At 36.0% G+C, this 15302-nt stretch overlaps 1 protein-coding gene across 1 annotated transcript in view; it reads left to right on the top strand.

Annotated features, from left to right (window-relative positions):
• Positions 1-15302, top strand: part of LOC128863155 (uncharacterized) — a 207107-nt gene that overhangs the window by 146720 nt on the left and 45085 nt on the right. Inside the window, exon 10 of the mRNA XM_054102130.1 lies at positions 8017-8276. Within this exon, the coding sequence (XP_053958105.1) occupies positions 8017-8276 (260 nt within the window). The remainder of the gene's footprint in view (positions 1-8016; positions 8277-15302) is intronic.

Raw genomic sequence — 15302 nt, 5'->3', positions numbered from 1 at the left:
AGTTTATTTTTCAGCGGCATAATTTAGCGGTTACACTGACCCAAGTGCGTTAGAGAATTTGCTGGAGCTCTAAGCCATTCCAACTCTCAATGAGGCGAGGCTTTGTAAAGTTCTTAACTGAATAGAGAATCTTCGATTTATGCTTTCAACCAGACTTATCTGCAATGAATGCCAATTTAAATCAAAAATATTCTTAAACATTTTCAACCGGCAATATTCATTGTATTGTTGTAAATCTTGCAGTGATTATAAAGGGTGATTTTTAAGCTATTATCTTTTTATACAGTTGGTTTAAACAGCTGACGCACGTTTCGTGTTTTGTTTCACTGTCAAACATCTTCAGTTTGGTCTATAATTTAACCATAAATCGTCTTACAAACGAACAACGCTTGCAAATCATTGAATTTTATTATAAAAATGCGTATTCTGTTAAGAAAGGTTAAAGTGTTTTTTATCGAAAAATTGTGTTCAGCGGCGAAGCTCACTTTTGGATCAATGGGTACGTAAATAAGCAGAATTGTCGATTTTGGAGTGAAGATCAGCCAGAAGAATTGCAGGAGCCACCAATGTATTCAGAAAAGGTCAGAGTTTGGTGCGGTTTATGGGCTGGAGGTATCATTGGACCGTATTTCTTCAAAGATGCTGCGAATCGTAACGTAACTGTGAATGGTGAGCGCTACCGTGAAATGATATCCAACTTTTTTTTGCCCAAAATGCAAGAGCTTGACTTGCATGACATGTGGTTGCAGCAAGACGGTACCACATGCCACACAGCACGCGTAACAATGGGCTTGTTGAGAGGCGAGTTCGGTGAACATTTTATTTCACGTTCGGGACCTGTCAATTGGCCACCAAGATCGTACGATATAACGCCTTTAGATTATTTTTTGTGGGGCTATGTTAAAGCTCATGTCTATTCAGACAAGTCAGACAAGCCTGATTCAATTAACGCATTGGAAGACCACATTAAAGCATTTATATGTGAGATACCGGCCGAAACATTGGAAAGAGTATGCCAAAATTGGACTAAGAGGATGGACCATTTGAAGCGCAGTCGCGGTTAACATTAGCGTGAAATAATCTTCAAACATTAAATTATATGGACTGTACTATCGATTTAAATAAAAATTTCATGAATTTTGCGTGTATTTTTTTGAAAAACTTTCCTATAGCTCTTAAAAAATCAGCCTTTAGTTTACATATTGCATAAGAACTTTAAAGAGCTGCTCGGCTGCTAAAAAATGCTAACTCGACTCCTGTGGTTTTATCCAAAGGTGGACAGTTATGTTTTTTGAAAAAAGGTTAAGTTGAGTGGCAAAATGTATTTCTTCTTTCGGCTATCCAAAAATGAGTTAAATTTTCAAAAAAAAATTTTGGAGTAGGGAAGTGTTTATTTTTGCCCTTACGCGCTTCATTCATCATTCATCATTCTCTGTTGCGGAGCATAGGGACAAAGTAAAGTTTTTCCATGTTGTGCGATTCCCGGATATATTTTTCACTTGCTGCCAGGTCATTGTTTCGTCCGCGTCTTTGTATTCCTCTTCGATGCAGCGTCGCCAAGAGCCCCTAAGTCTGCCTCTTCTGTGATGTCCTTGGAGGTTCCAGTCCAGCGTTTGTCTGCTGATTTCAGTGCCACCTTTGCGTAGGGTGTGGCAAGGCCATCTCCATTTACGTTCTCTTACGTCAGTTGCGCTCCATTACTTGACTGATTTTGTACTGTAGTTGTTTAGTTCATAAGTGTCAAATATGATTGACTCCACTTTGTACTAAGCGCCCATTCTTATAATACAATTCTCACTACTGTACTCAGGGCGCTTGCTTTTCAGATCTTTCCGCTGTTTTATAAAGAAAAACTGCAGTTTTCACTAAAAACTCAGTTTCCACAAAAAACTTAGTTTCCACAAAAAAACTAGCCCAAAATATATTTATAAAAGGTCATCTAAAAAAATCTTAAAATAACTTTTTTATTGTATGTTGTACTGCAGCCACTAATTGAAACCATTCAATTACTCTCTGTGCTTACGTACACGTTTTAATTATTTTTGTTGTTTTGGCTAAGACTTTCCTTCCCAAAAAAATTCAAAAGCTAAAATGTTTAACAGAAAATACTATGCGTGCAAAAAACTTTCGCTCGCACACAAATCACTTGACAAATAAGACGAATCGAGAATTTATGTGACTGGACAAGCGACTCATTGAAATTTTTGTTATATCTGACTCAGATTGCGAAGTGGCAGAAAAGCTCGTACAACTACAAATATATATGTATACACAGATATACAAATTGTGTGTATATTTATCAACAGTTGTGTAGTAGAAAGTTGGTAATGGCTGATAAAAGTGAGCAGTAAAAATGGTTGAACAGCCATTTAAGTTGGAGTCAGAGTGCAAGGCAGTGAATAAATTGTTCCAGATGTGCATATATGAGTACATACCTATACTGATAATCTACATACTTATTTCTATATTTATGTATTCAAAAATAAATTTTAAAAAAATTGTGTAAAACCTTAAAAATATGCACCAACAACTACATGCATATTTATTTAACTATTTTGTTTCATATATTTTCATGAAGGCCGACAGACTTGTCTATGGCTTATTTTATTATTTTTCCACATGAGCAGCTGCATTCAATTCCATTTTTAATTTACATTTTGCAAACGATAAATAAATATAAAAATATATAAATAAATATATAAAAAAAGGAAATAAACTCGGTTTGCACAGGATGACTTATATATACATACATACCCACTTATGTGTAGGTGGTAAGGCGAGGAAATTATTTGGTGGCTGTGCTTGAAATTTACAGGCAGCCGCTTGACCGAATGGCAAAAAACCAGGTCAGGCAGCGAATGGCAGACAAATGGGAAACAAATGGCCGTTGGTAATGATGAGTCTGAATAATTTTAGTAAACTCTTGGCACAACCGTTAGTGGAATGAAATATCTCATAGCAAGCAATAAAAAAGGCTGAGGAAGCTGAATGAAACAAAAGAATTTAAATGACCATGAATTCAAATCGAAATGCGATCTATGAAATTTTCATAATTTATTTATTTCTTTAATAAGTAATGCGCAACTGATGGTGATTATTCAGATGTTTTCTTTTTTGTTTGTGAATTTAAAGGGATGGCTTTTCTTCTTTTTTTGTAGGCTCCAACAAATGACGAAGATGTTGAGCTATTGACAAATGGTTGATCCGGGTGATTTTAGTAGGGAACATGCAATAAATATACGAGATTAGATTAGGACTTTAGGCGAATGAAGCATCTGTTCATATTACTAATTGCAAAGGTAGAAAGAATAATAGAGCATTTTGTTGGGTCATTCATTATATTAGTTTGAGTAATAAAAATCCATTATTTTCGAGTAACATTTTTGGGCAAATGGTGTGAAACTGTTTTATGGTTGATATTTAGCTTGTGGGCGATGCTACGACCACCACAATGAACCTCGATTATTTCTATGATTTTGTCGACATATGCTTTAATATCAAAAATGTGTCAACGGAAGCGACGAGTTCACAATTTTAGCAGACTGACTTGCATTTTCGTCTTTATGAAAGAAAAACTGTAAAATGTACCTGACGTCCATTACTAACCCCTGTACCGCACAATTGAATGGAACAAATAAAAAACAACAAACGAATTTTTTTAGTGTGAAATGTCACCTTGACAACGAGCTTTAAATTGTTCCGTACTTTACGAGATATCCATATATAACGTTAAAATGGCAGATTTTTCAGGAGTAAGTTTAAGTTGTCCTAAAGAGCTTCGAACCTATTGTACAAGTAAGTACCTCCCAGACAATGGTTCTACGTATGGGTTTATTTGTTACTATGAATCAACTCACTAAAATGTAAATATTCAAATTTGTTTGCATAAATAATAAGCAGCATTTGCGGGGAGTTTTACTATCATTTTTCAATTCGAAAAAAGTACTTATGAGAGTACCCGAATGTTGTTGGAAGCTTGCTGTGTACGCAATCCGTCATTTAAAATATGCCAGTTCGAGTCTCGATGCCTTAAAAAATAATACTTGGTATATCAAACCAGCGGTCTGATCAAGCAAAAAATTGGAAGAAAAAGATTTAGAGGCACTGTTCAAAAGAGTCTGGCGCCCAAGGCAAAGAAGCAAATCACTCCACAATCATCTGGGGGTACTCAAGCAGCATTGAGTTTCATACAAAAGCAAAGAGATGGGTGGCATATGGTACGACTTGAAGGTCTCTCACGTGGAAAGGCGAGTTTGCGTGGCAGAAATGATGTTTGAAACTGAGATCTGGGGTCGAAAATTAGAAAAGGGAGATTTGCTAGAAAATGTATATATTATTTTTTGTTTATTTAATACAAACGCCAATCGGCAATGTACATACAAATAAAAAAGAGAATACAGAATCAGAATTTATAGAGGGCTGGTAAGAAATACGATGACAAAGATTAGACAGAAGGTTCTTGAGAAAAATCAGGGTATTACTATAGGATGATATTTTTGGCATTTCGCAGAAATGTATCGTAGGTTCCACCATAGAAATCGAGAACACCATGAAGTGAGTTGACGCTGATGGCTAGTCTATTGATCGGCCGTGATAAACGTAGCTTTTGTAGGTAGCAACTGTTTTCAGTAAAGGACTATTCCTAAGAGTGAGACTAGCCGGGGCAAGCTCGAAGGAGCTGCGTACTTCCGGGACATCAATAATACCATTTACCACTTTATAGAAGAACGCCAGATCAGTTATGCGACGGCGAGCCCGCAGACTGTAGCTGAAACGGTTGATGATGAATGCGGGAAGGCTAAGGTATTGCAGAGCTTACGCTGCACTCTTTCAATTCTAGTAATGCCTGCTTCAGTGTATGGAGACCCCATTATGGATCCGTACTTCAGTATTGGAAGAACTAGAGTTTTGAAAAGACAAATCCGGGAGTAGGGGTTCTTGAAGTCCTTACTATTCCTAGTTATAAATCCGAGTATCTTAAAAGCTCTCTGAGTTGTTCCGTCTATGTGCTTGTGGAAAGTTAGTTTGGTGTCAATCGTGACGCCGAGGTCTTTGATGTCATCCACCTCCCTTATTTTATCACCATTGAGTGTGTACACTGCAGGTAAGGGAGTGCGCGATCTCGAGAAGGACATCACAGCACACTTTTTAAAGTTGAGATCCAGTTTGTTCCTTGTGCACCAGTAGGGAGATTAACGACATCCTGTTGTAGTAGATGACTATCCAGCACACTAGTGATTGCTATCCAGCACACTAGTGATTGATCGATAAACTTTAAGATCGTCTGCAAAGAGTAGGTATTCCGAGTTGAAGTCGTTAACAATATCATTCACGAATATGCTGAAAAGAATCGGACCGAGGTGAGAACCTTGCGGAACACGAGAGTTAGCCGCATGCACTTTGACCTGCATGTGTCTACCAGCAAGATATGACCTAAGCCAGTCTAATGCTTTGTCGCAGACGCCATATTTCCTGAGCTTGCATGGCAAGATGTCATGATCAACTCGATCGAACGCTTTACTGAAGTCAATATAGATGATATGAACACAGGTGTTGGTACTCAGTGAGTTCAGTAGATAGTTGGTGTAGGCGAACATGTTAGTTGACGTTAAACGGCTACCAATAAAGCCATGCTGTCTTGTGGTGACGATTGGACCAAGATCAGCAGAGAGTTGCGGTAAGATCAGCCTTTCAAAAAGTTTAGCCAAGGCCGACTGAATGCAGATTGTCCGATAATTCGTGCCTGTATTCTTTGGACCTTCTTTATGAATGGGGCTGACGTACGAGAGTTTCCAGTCTGTAGGAAAAACACCACACTGCAGAGACGATTGGAGAACGTGTGTCAGCGGTTCACAGAGCCCATTGGCGCAGTTTTTAAGAAAGGCATTCGGTAGGCGATCAGGTCCCGCACCTTTACTAGGATCTAAGGAGTTCAGTTGCTTGAAGACATTAACAAAGGTAACCTCAAAGTCATTTAGGTTTACCGATTGCGTGCAAGAGTGTGAGTGTACCAGGGTTACGCTATCGTCAGACACCGGTGCATATATGCTTTTAAAGAACTGTGCAAATAAGTTACTGATCTCCACGCCATGCTGATGCTGATTGATTATCCCAGACCATGGATGCTGGAATGTCACTGTTTCCTCGCTTCTTATCCTTGATATAATTCCAGAAGGCTTTGGTGTCACCTTTCAGTGACCCTTCTACCTTATCAACATACACATTACAACACTTGTTGCAGATATTTTTGCACTCTTGTCTCAGGTTACTGAAGAGTGTGTAGTTTTGCCTGGTTTTCTGTTTTTTATACTGTGTGTGCGCTGTTTTTATCAGGATGATTTTCTCAGTCAATTCCCTAGAAAACCAGCGTGGAAATCTACTGGGTTTTCTGAAGTAAACCGGCACAAATTGGGTAACACCTTCCTGAATAATGTTGTAGAGGCAACGCAGTTTATCATCAACAGATTCTTGTTGGTATAAATCTGTCCAATTGGGTCTCATAAAAAAGACATTCAAGCTGGCATAGTCCGCCTTCTTGAAAGCATAGTTAGTTATTTATATTTTTATGTTTGTACTCATACCCCAAAAAAAAGTGCTCGAAATGCTAATAAATTTGCCTGCACTAAATTTTGTAAGGAAGCATGTGGCCGCCAACTTGGAACATAGACTTAAAAGTATGGCGCTATGGAAAGACCGGTCTCTATTTTGTATGCTTTGAAAAGTCACAAACAAGAAATGGACTAGTCTATTCCTAGAGCATACCGTCAAGAAGAGAGTGGCAAACAACAAAGTCATTGAGAAGGGGGAAACCAAATCGCCATACAGATGGTTCTAAGCTAGACGAAAGTTTGGTTTTGGAGTATTTTCGATGGAATTAGGGTTTGAATTATACGTTCGACTACCAGACTACTGCAGAGTTTTTTTCAGGCAGAAGTTCTAGCTATAAAAGAAGTGGCTACGTATCTGAATGCGCATGCCTGTATTTACTCGGATAGCCAGGCGGCCATTAAATCAATGAATGCGGCTATACTAAGATCAAAGTTTCCATAAGAATGCTGGGGGCCATAAATGATATTAGTGTCATATTCATGGACAGCCTTATTTGGGTTCCGAGGCACAGAGATGTTGAGGGGAAGCTCTAAAATCGAAAGCCAGCCAGGGAAGGTACTACTCTTCAACTGTTTCATGATGGGAGTACCATTGGCATACCTATGGCCACGAGCAAACTAATAACTAAAAACAACATTAGCCAAGAGGCCAATAGGTCATGGAGAGATTAGGGCACATGCGTAACAGCAAAGCTACTGTTGCCGCAAAAAATAAGAAAGGCAAATGAAGGAAAGACAAAGGCACAGAGACTGCTTAGCCTTTCAAGAGAAAATATTTGAAAGATGCTGGCTTGTAATACCGTTCATTGGCTATTTGGCAGGTATTCCTTGAGAATAGGAGTTTTATCCCATGGGTATTTTAGATGTTGTAGAGATGAGGAAGGGGAAGAGACAGTTGAGCATTTCTTTTGCAATTGCCCAATCTCAGCTAAAATCAGTGGTGATTTTCTAGGCAGATCCTTTTCCAATTTTATTACGGAACTGTCCGACGAGGGGATTGAACCGTTCTTGCACTTCATAAATGCCGCAAAATGGTTTCATGAAGATAAATAAATGAGTCGCCCGTATTGCATAGTGGTGTCATAGCGGACCTGTAATGTCTAAGTGAGTTGGTAGAGCAGATAGGCCACCACCATAACCTAACCTAACCTTGTACTCATATCTCCATAAAAATTGAAATTATCAGCCATTTTGCTTCTTTAGTTTTCATTTGACCGCGATAAAGCTTATATGTCTTATTGTAGATAGAAGTTACAAGGTCTCTTCTGGGCTCTTCTTATATTGATTAAGACTTCTTGCCCCTTTTGATTAATCTTCTGTCACCTTAAATGTCTCCTCCAAAAGTTGTGAATATTGGCTATTTTATATTTGCTATTTACTATTTTCTATTTTCCTGCTATCTTCTTAGGGTCTCTTCTGGGCCTTGGCTTGCATTTGGCTAATCTATCCCGGCATACGCATACCGCACTTGAAGGGCGAGCCTTTGAATGGCAATTCGTCATACCCATTTCTCTACACGGACTATTTACCAACGGAGTTCTTGGTCAATGGCATCATCTCTTCGCTGCTAACGGTAGTAAATATTACGTGCATTTTCACAACAGCCATCATAATTTTGAAAATCAAGGAAGTTTCGGCACCGTATACGGCGAGTCCGGATTTGAAGCGGTAAGTGTGAGGAGTTGATTGAGCTGAGTGAGTGGTTGAGTGAGAGAAGAAACTGCAAGTTGAAAATATGGGTGGGCAGATAGAAAATAAATGAAAGATATGATAATTATTAATACAGAAATGACTTCTGGAGATGCTCAACATTTTATTGTATATTTCAAAATGACATAATTTATAAAAAACATTTGCGCAATTAACGTCTGTTGAATTAATATTTTAACCCTCCCTACTTTACGGTATTTAATAATATTACAGCCTTTCATTATTTACTGACCAGTGTGTTTTTTTTTCTTGATTTTTTCTGCAACTCATTACTTTTTCCCAGCTTGCGGTTGAACGCTTCATATTTCACAACTTTCTGTCCCAACAAATCATTAATAATCACAAATACAGATACACAGTTTTGCACACAAGTGTTTGAATGTGCATTCTTACATGAATCTACTGAATTTTCTCTTTATTACACTCATCATTTACTTCCACATACATAATGGGCTTGCTTGATTTTTGCACTTTATTTGGCTTAAATGTGACAACAAAAAGGCGTTGCATGGCGTGCCCATCACAACGCGCTTTGCCCACTTTTAGGCGCATAAACGTAATTGCTGTTGTAATAATTTTCACTAACATGCCTCCAAAATATTTATGTACGTACGTCGCCACATATTATTCACATGAACGTAATAGAGCAAAATAAATTGTAAGTAATGAGCTTAGCAAAAAAATTGTATTGCATTACATTTTTCAAAGCATACTTCTGGCAGCAACTCCTATTGTACATAAAATGGAATTGTTTCTGCCCAAGCACAACAAAACATAGAAAACGGAAAATGGAAGAATGTACAGACTCATAAGGAATGTGCGCCATTGTCGTCTTTTAGCAACGGATGACTGTCAAAATAATTAAGCGAAATGGCGAGTATTTGATAGACACATCCGGCAAGGCGAATGTCATAGAAAGCGAAGGAATATAAGAAAAAAAGTCCACGGATTGTCTCACCAAAAATAAAAATGAGAAATTTGACAAAAAACTTTAATGAGCGAATGATGGAAAGATAGTATAAAATAGTGGAGTATAGAGTATAGGGAAATTTTAGATATAACGGATGATTTTTTAGCTATTATCTTTTTAAACAGTTGGTTTAAACAGTTGACGCACGTTTCGTCTTTTGTTTCACTGTCAAACATCTTCAGTTTAGTCTATAATTTAACCATGAATCGTCTTACAAACGAACAACTCTTGCAAATCATTGAATTTTATTATAAAAATAGGTGTTCTGTTAAGAAAGTTTATAGCGCGCTTCTTTTATTTTATGGTCGGTTAATCGACCCACTGAAGCGCTTATTCGAGCTATTGTGACTAAATTTAGAACCAAATTTGCATTATTGGGCATCAAGCCACGAAGACGCTTACGTAGAGTGCGAACTGAAGAAAATATCGTAGCTGTATCGGCCTGTGTTAATGATGACCATCAATTATCGATTCGTCGTCGTTCGCAGCAATTGGGCCTCTGTTACTCAACAACGTGGAAAATTTTGCGAAATAATTTAGGTGTGGAGCCTTTCAAAATACAGCTGGTGCAAGAATTGAAGCCGAACGACCTACCGCAACGCAGAATTTTTGGTGAATGGGCTCTTGGAAAGTTGGCCGAAGATCCACTTTTTATCGAAAAATTATGTTCAGCGACGAAGCTCATTTTTGGATCCATGTATCCAGAAAAGGTCACAGTTTGGTGCGGTTTATGGGCTGGAGGTATCATTGGACCGTATTTCTTTAAAGATGCTGCGAATCGTAACGTAACTGTGAATGGTGAGCGCTACCGTGAAATGATATCCAACTTTTTTTGGCCCAAAATGCAAGAGCTTGACTTGCATAACATGTGGTTTCAGCAAGACGGTACCACATGCCACTCAATGGACTTGTTGAGAGGAGAATTCGGCATTTGCATTGTGGCTGCTAAAACAAGCAACAACAAGGAAAAAGACACAGTTACTTACGCATCAAGTGGTGTCAGCAAGAGGAAGCGGGCGACTGCGGTAATAGCGCAGAAACACTAAATTTAGCGAAGTCATCAACCATCTGTGCGATCCTTCTGGCCGAAAAATGTGAAACACAGATGGCGCTTCAAGCAGTAAGAAGGCATTGTTCCTACATAAGCAATGACAGGCGGACATTCTCACTATTAAGGACTGGTCGGAAAACAAAATATATTAACAAAACTAACTCAAGACAATTCTTGTCGAAGCCCTATACTCCCGAGAGGAGTTAACAAGGAATAATAAAAAAGTAATAATAATTTTATTCATTTGAAATATTTATTGAACAAAATATAAAGAGAAAAAAATTATCCTTGTAGGATTCTCTATGGGGATACGTTACGATTTATATACCACCGCGCATGGTATGTACCGGGTTATTTATAAAACTCATTGCAGCACAGTTTCAACCGTTCTTGCACCATATCCAAAATTGTTTCAAAATTCAGTTAAATCTTTTCACAGGCCTCATTTCTAAAATATAACTGTCGTTCAATTCAACCCGAGATGACTAGTAGTCTCGATAATTGAATCGTGAGCTTTTATTCCCATCAAAAAGTTTATTGCAAGGAAAGTACGAATTTCTGACACATTTGTGGAAATGTGTGACTTACTAGATTATCGGGCATACAAATTAGTTTGGAATGCGATATGTCCAATAATATCTGATGTTATATTGTAATTCAACGGTAATATTTAAATATTTCCGAGGGATGGCATGTTTTCGATAACAGCAGGGGGCCATCTACTTCCTGCCAGGAAATATTTGCGCTCGCTCTATAGGATGTTGCTTACTTTCCTTGGGTGGGGCAAGCAGTTCATTGTGTTCTGTTACAATTTCGTTCATTGCTTTTCTGCATTGCACTTCCTTTTTGCCACCTTCAATAATGACATCAAAGAGTTCCTGAAAGTTTTGTTTATCGAATACCTCAGCGCCATCAACAATTGAATCAGCGTCTGAAGACTGGTTGCTTAGTTGAAGTAAAGATTCACCAAGAATCCAATTAGTGCTTCTGTAACATTTTATTGCCACATCCTCGCTACCAACAAGTTATATATTTATTCCTACACGACCATATCCAGTCTGTGTGACTGAGAAACGTTAGAGGTTGTTTATGTCAATGGCTGCCAGCTCTTCGAGATTTTCAAAAAGCGGCTTGCCAAGCGCAGGGCATTCACAGAGAAAGTATTAGATAGTTTCTTTTTTCGCCGGTTCATTACAACTATGGCAGTATATATTGTACATGATGCCAATTGTGGCTGCCTCCTCTCATGTAAACCAGAAGCCAGTTATCATTGCCGTGAGTCGGCACACATCACTTCGTTTCATATTTATCAGTGATGGCGTTTGTGGTTGTAGGTGCGTCATAACTTTCGGGTGACTTTGCATGTTGTCTGATCCTTCCATCTAAAATCTGCGATTCGTAGATATTTTGAGGAGATTGTATTCTTGATTGCACCCAGTGGCGTGAATATCGATTCTGAAAGAATGTAATTCATGACAGGTCCCCTTCTTGACAATTCGTTCGCTTTTTCCTTTCCTTCAGTGTTTCCGGGACCCAGATTAAGATAACTTTGTGGTTTACACTTAAGGTGGTAAGGCTATTTCTGATTTGTTCCACCAGTTAAGAGGTTGCTGTAGCCGAATCCAGTGCCTGGATTGCAGACTCTACATAGACTGTTCTGCTCTGCTCCGGTTGAGCGTATTACAAGTGTTATTATTTTAACTTCCTTTAGAGTGTGCATTGTTTTATTATTCTTTCTTTTTTTTGTGTTATATTTTTAAATTACTTGTTTCATTCAACTCAAAAAATCGTACTAATCCAAATGTCAAACTTTGTGAAAAATGAAAAAACAATTCAACAAATTTTCGTTAAATACATTTTAATCAACCTTTCCAAAGAAATGTCGAATATGCAGAATTTTGGTATAATAAAATGCAAACCTTCGTTGAAACCATAAGTGCATATAAATATCATGAGTATTATTTCATTGAATTTTTCTTAAAATGGATATTGTTTATTTCAAGGATCGTCTTTTACACGCATGTCTAAATACGTATATAAATAAAGTATAAATGAATGTACGAGCACACAAATTCACGCACAAGCAATAAGCTTTAAGTAAGGAAACCTTAAATTTGGCTTCTCAGCAAGTGAATTTATGCCCAAGAATTAAAAAAGCCGATAATTTTCTCTTCAAAGCTAAAAAATAGGGAAGGAGAAACAATTATTTGATACTCACAAAGATAAACAGAAACCATAAAAATCTGTGTATTATACGAGAATTTCTGGGTAACTGAAAAAGCAGATAAGCACAGAACAGAATCGAAAGCAGACAAGACTGCAGTAAAACAATAGTCGATATGAAGTCTGAGCGTCGTCTTCTGCATGTGTTGTTTGTCTATTCCCTAAAAAAGTAAATAAAAGAAATAAAAAAATATTCGCACAGTGCAAGTAGGAACGAGATTTTGAATAAAATGTTTAAATATGTGCACAAGATCCTTCAAGTTAGAATTTCACTTTTATCAGAGTTTTATTTTTCGGTACAAAGACAGGACAGTGCAGTACAGAAATTCGCACAGGCTGAGTAAAAAATATACTAAAATCAGTTTGATTTCATATCAGAATTGAAAAATTGCAATTTTGAAAGCTCACATTCAGCGCGAACTAGCTTAGCCAGAGTCGGAATTATGCCTATATATTTTTGAAAATTTCTCCAATACGAGTAGAATTGACATCTGAGCATAGGAATGCAAGGCAAATTTTAAAAATATTATTCATCATTCATATAAATATAGCAAACAAATGTCACCATTCAAGATATATCTTCAATTTGAATATAAAAAAGAAGCTCCAGCTTGAAATACCCTCTTCATAAAGTCCTTATCCATGACTTCGGTAAACTTTATTATGCGTAAAGTCATAAAAGCGAAAAAATACGAAAGTCAGTTGGTACAAACACACTTGCTTCAAATCACACGCCAAATACCCGACTTACATATACACTTAACAAAAGGCGACTAACAAACAAGCAAAGCCGCCTTAAAATATACAATGCATGCCACAATGACAATGATTCGGGGGGCGTATATTTACCAGATTGAGACAATGAACGGCATACCCTCGAGTATTTTCTGTTATGAAAAGGCTGCTCATAAAATAATCTACTATTCAGAGGCGACATTAAATTGTAGCCACAGTAAGGCAATACAAAGCACAATTTGTAGCAGGAGCTTGCCAGAAGCCAGGCTATTTATGGGTATTTCTTGTTTTGGAGTACAAAAAAATTGAGGGGAAAACATTTTTTAAATTGGTGTAGAAATAAATCAATAAAATGAACTCAAATAAAAATTAATGTAAGGAGGGGAGAGAAATGCTTAATGAAAGGAAATATTTTTGCATAAATAAACCGGACTATTAGGAGTTCAAAGCAAGGTTTTATAAAGCTCAATTTATTTGCTAAACAGTTGAAACTATTATGAGATTCAAATACATATTTATTTGAAATTATGCAGTAAAGGTTTGTGAAATGAACATCAGTAGTAGATATTTTCAGCAGAATGAAGTTGTAGTTACACTGCATAAAGAAATAAAATATAAAAGACAGAAATTTTAAAATTTTTTGATTTATCTATTTTTTTTTTTTGAATAATTTTTTAAATTTCATTTCTTTTTCTAACTTTTTGATTTTTCTGGTGTGACCAAATATAATATGAAAATTTTCTACTTTAAAAATATTTCCATCAAATAAAAATAATGTTTTTTTTAATCTTTAAGCCTTCAATCACGATTTAAAAACAAATAAAAAAATTTGTTTGAGCTTCTTAATTTTATTTAGAATTTGGTGTTTAATTTTATGCTGGTTTCTAAATACCAAATTCCAGAAAAAACCAAAAAGGTTCTAAAAAAATAAAAACAAAAAAAATTTTTTTTTATAAATATTTTTTTTTTATAATAAAAAATTATTTTTTAATTATAATAAATTTTTTTTTGTTTTATAATAAGAAATTATTTTTTAATTATACAATAATACATTTTTTTTTTAATGTTTGAATAAAATCCTTATGCTTTAAATTCCGAAGATATTTTCATAATAATATAAATAGAATGCAAGTTTTGTTTTAAGTTTTTTACCATTTTTTATAATTTTTTAATTTTAATTTTATTTCAGAGTTTTTTGTCACATTTTCGTTCCTTTTTTGTTTTATGAGATACTTCATTTTTCACTTCTATTTAATGTTTCCAAAAAATAAAATTAAATATTTTGATAAAGTCTTTAAGCTTTCAATAAGATATATAGTTTCCTAAAAAATAGACTGAACATTTTTATAGTTCCTTTTTGTATTTGTTTTGACATATTTTGTTTTTGATATTTTTAAATTTGCTTAATGGTTTTTTTTTGTTTTTCTTGTTCACTCCACTCGGGAGCATAGGGTCTCGACAAGACTCAGTCTTGCGTTGGTTTCGTTAATCTATTTGCTTTCTTACAGGGTAAGGGATCAGCCAGCCCCTACCAGTTCTAAATAGTGGGAATGCCCACCTGTCGTTGCTTAGGAACAACGCCTTCTTACTGCTTGAAGCGCCATCTGTGTGTCAAATTTTTCTGCCGGAAGGAATTTTTGTTTCATACTTTTTTTAAATTTCTTGTGCTATTCTTGTTTGATAAATTTCTTAAATTTTCAACACGAATAATATTTCCCACAAATAAAAGCAATTTGTTTCAACAAAATCCTAAAGGTTTCCATTATGATTTTTCGGAACAAATAGTTTGGAATTATAAAAAACCTGTTTTCTCACTTTTTTTGATACTTACATTTTTTTAATTTTGTTTAAAATTATGTATTTAAAATTTTATTTCATTCTTAATACTAAAATTCTGAAAAAAAGTATTAATGAAAACTTTAAGCTTTCAATTCCTAACATATTTTTAAAACAAATAGACCGAAAAATTTACATATAGTTTTGTTTTAAATGTTTGCTAATATTT

Source organism: Anastrepha ludens, chromosome 5 (genome assembly GCF_028408465.1).
Source record: "Anastrepha ludens isolate Willacy chromosome 5, idAnaLude1.1, whole genome shotgun sequence".
Lineage (NCBI taxonomy): Eukaryota > Metazoa > Arthropoda > Insecta > Diptera > Tephritidae > Anastrepha > Anastrepha ludens.
This window is presented reverse-complemented; position numbering and strand designations above follow the sequence as displayed.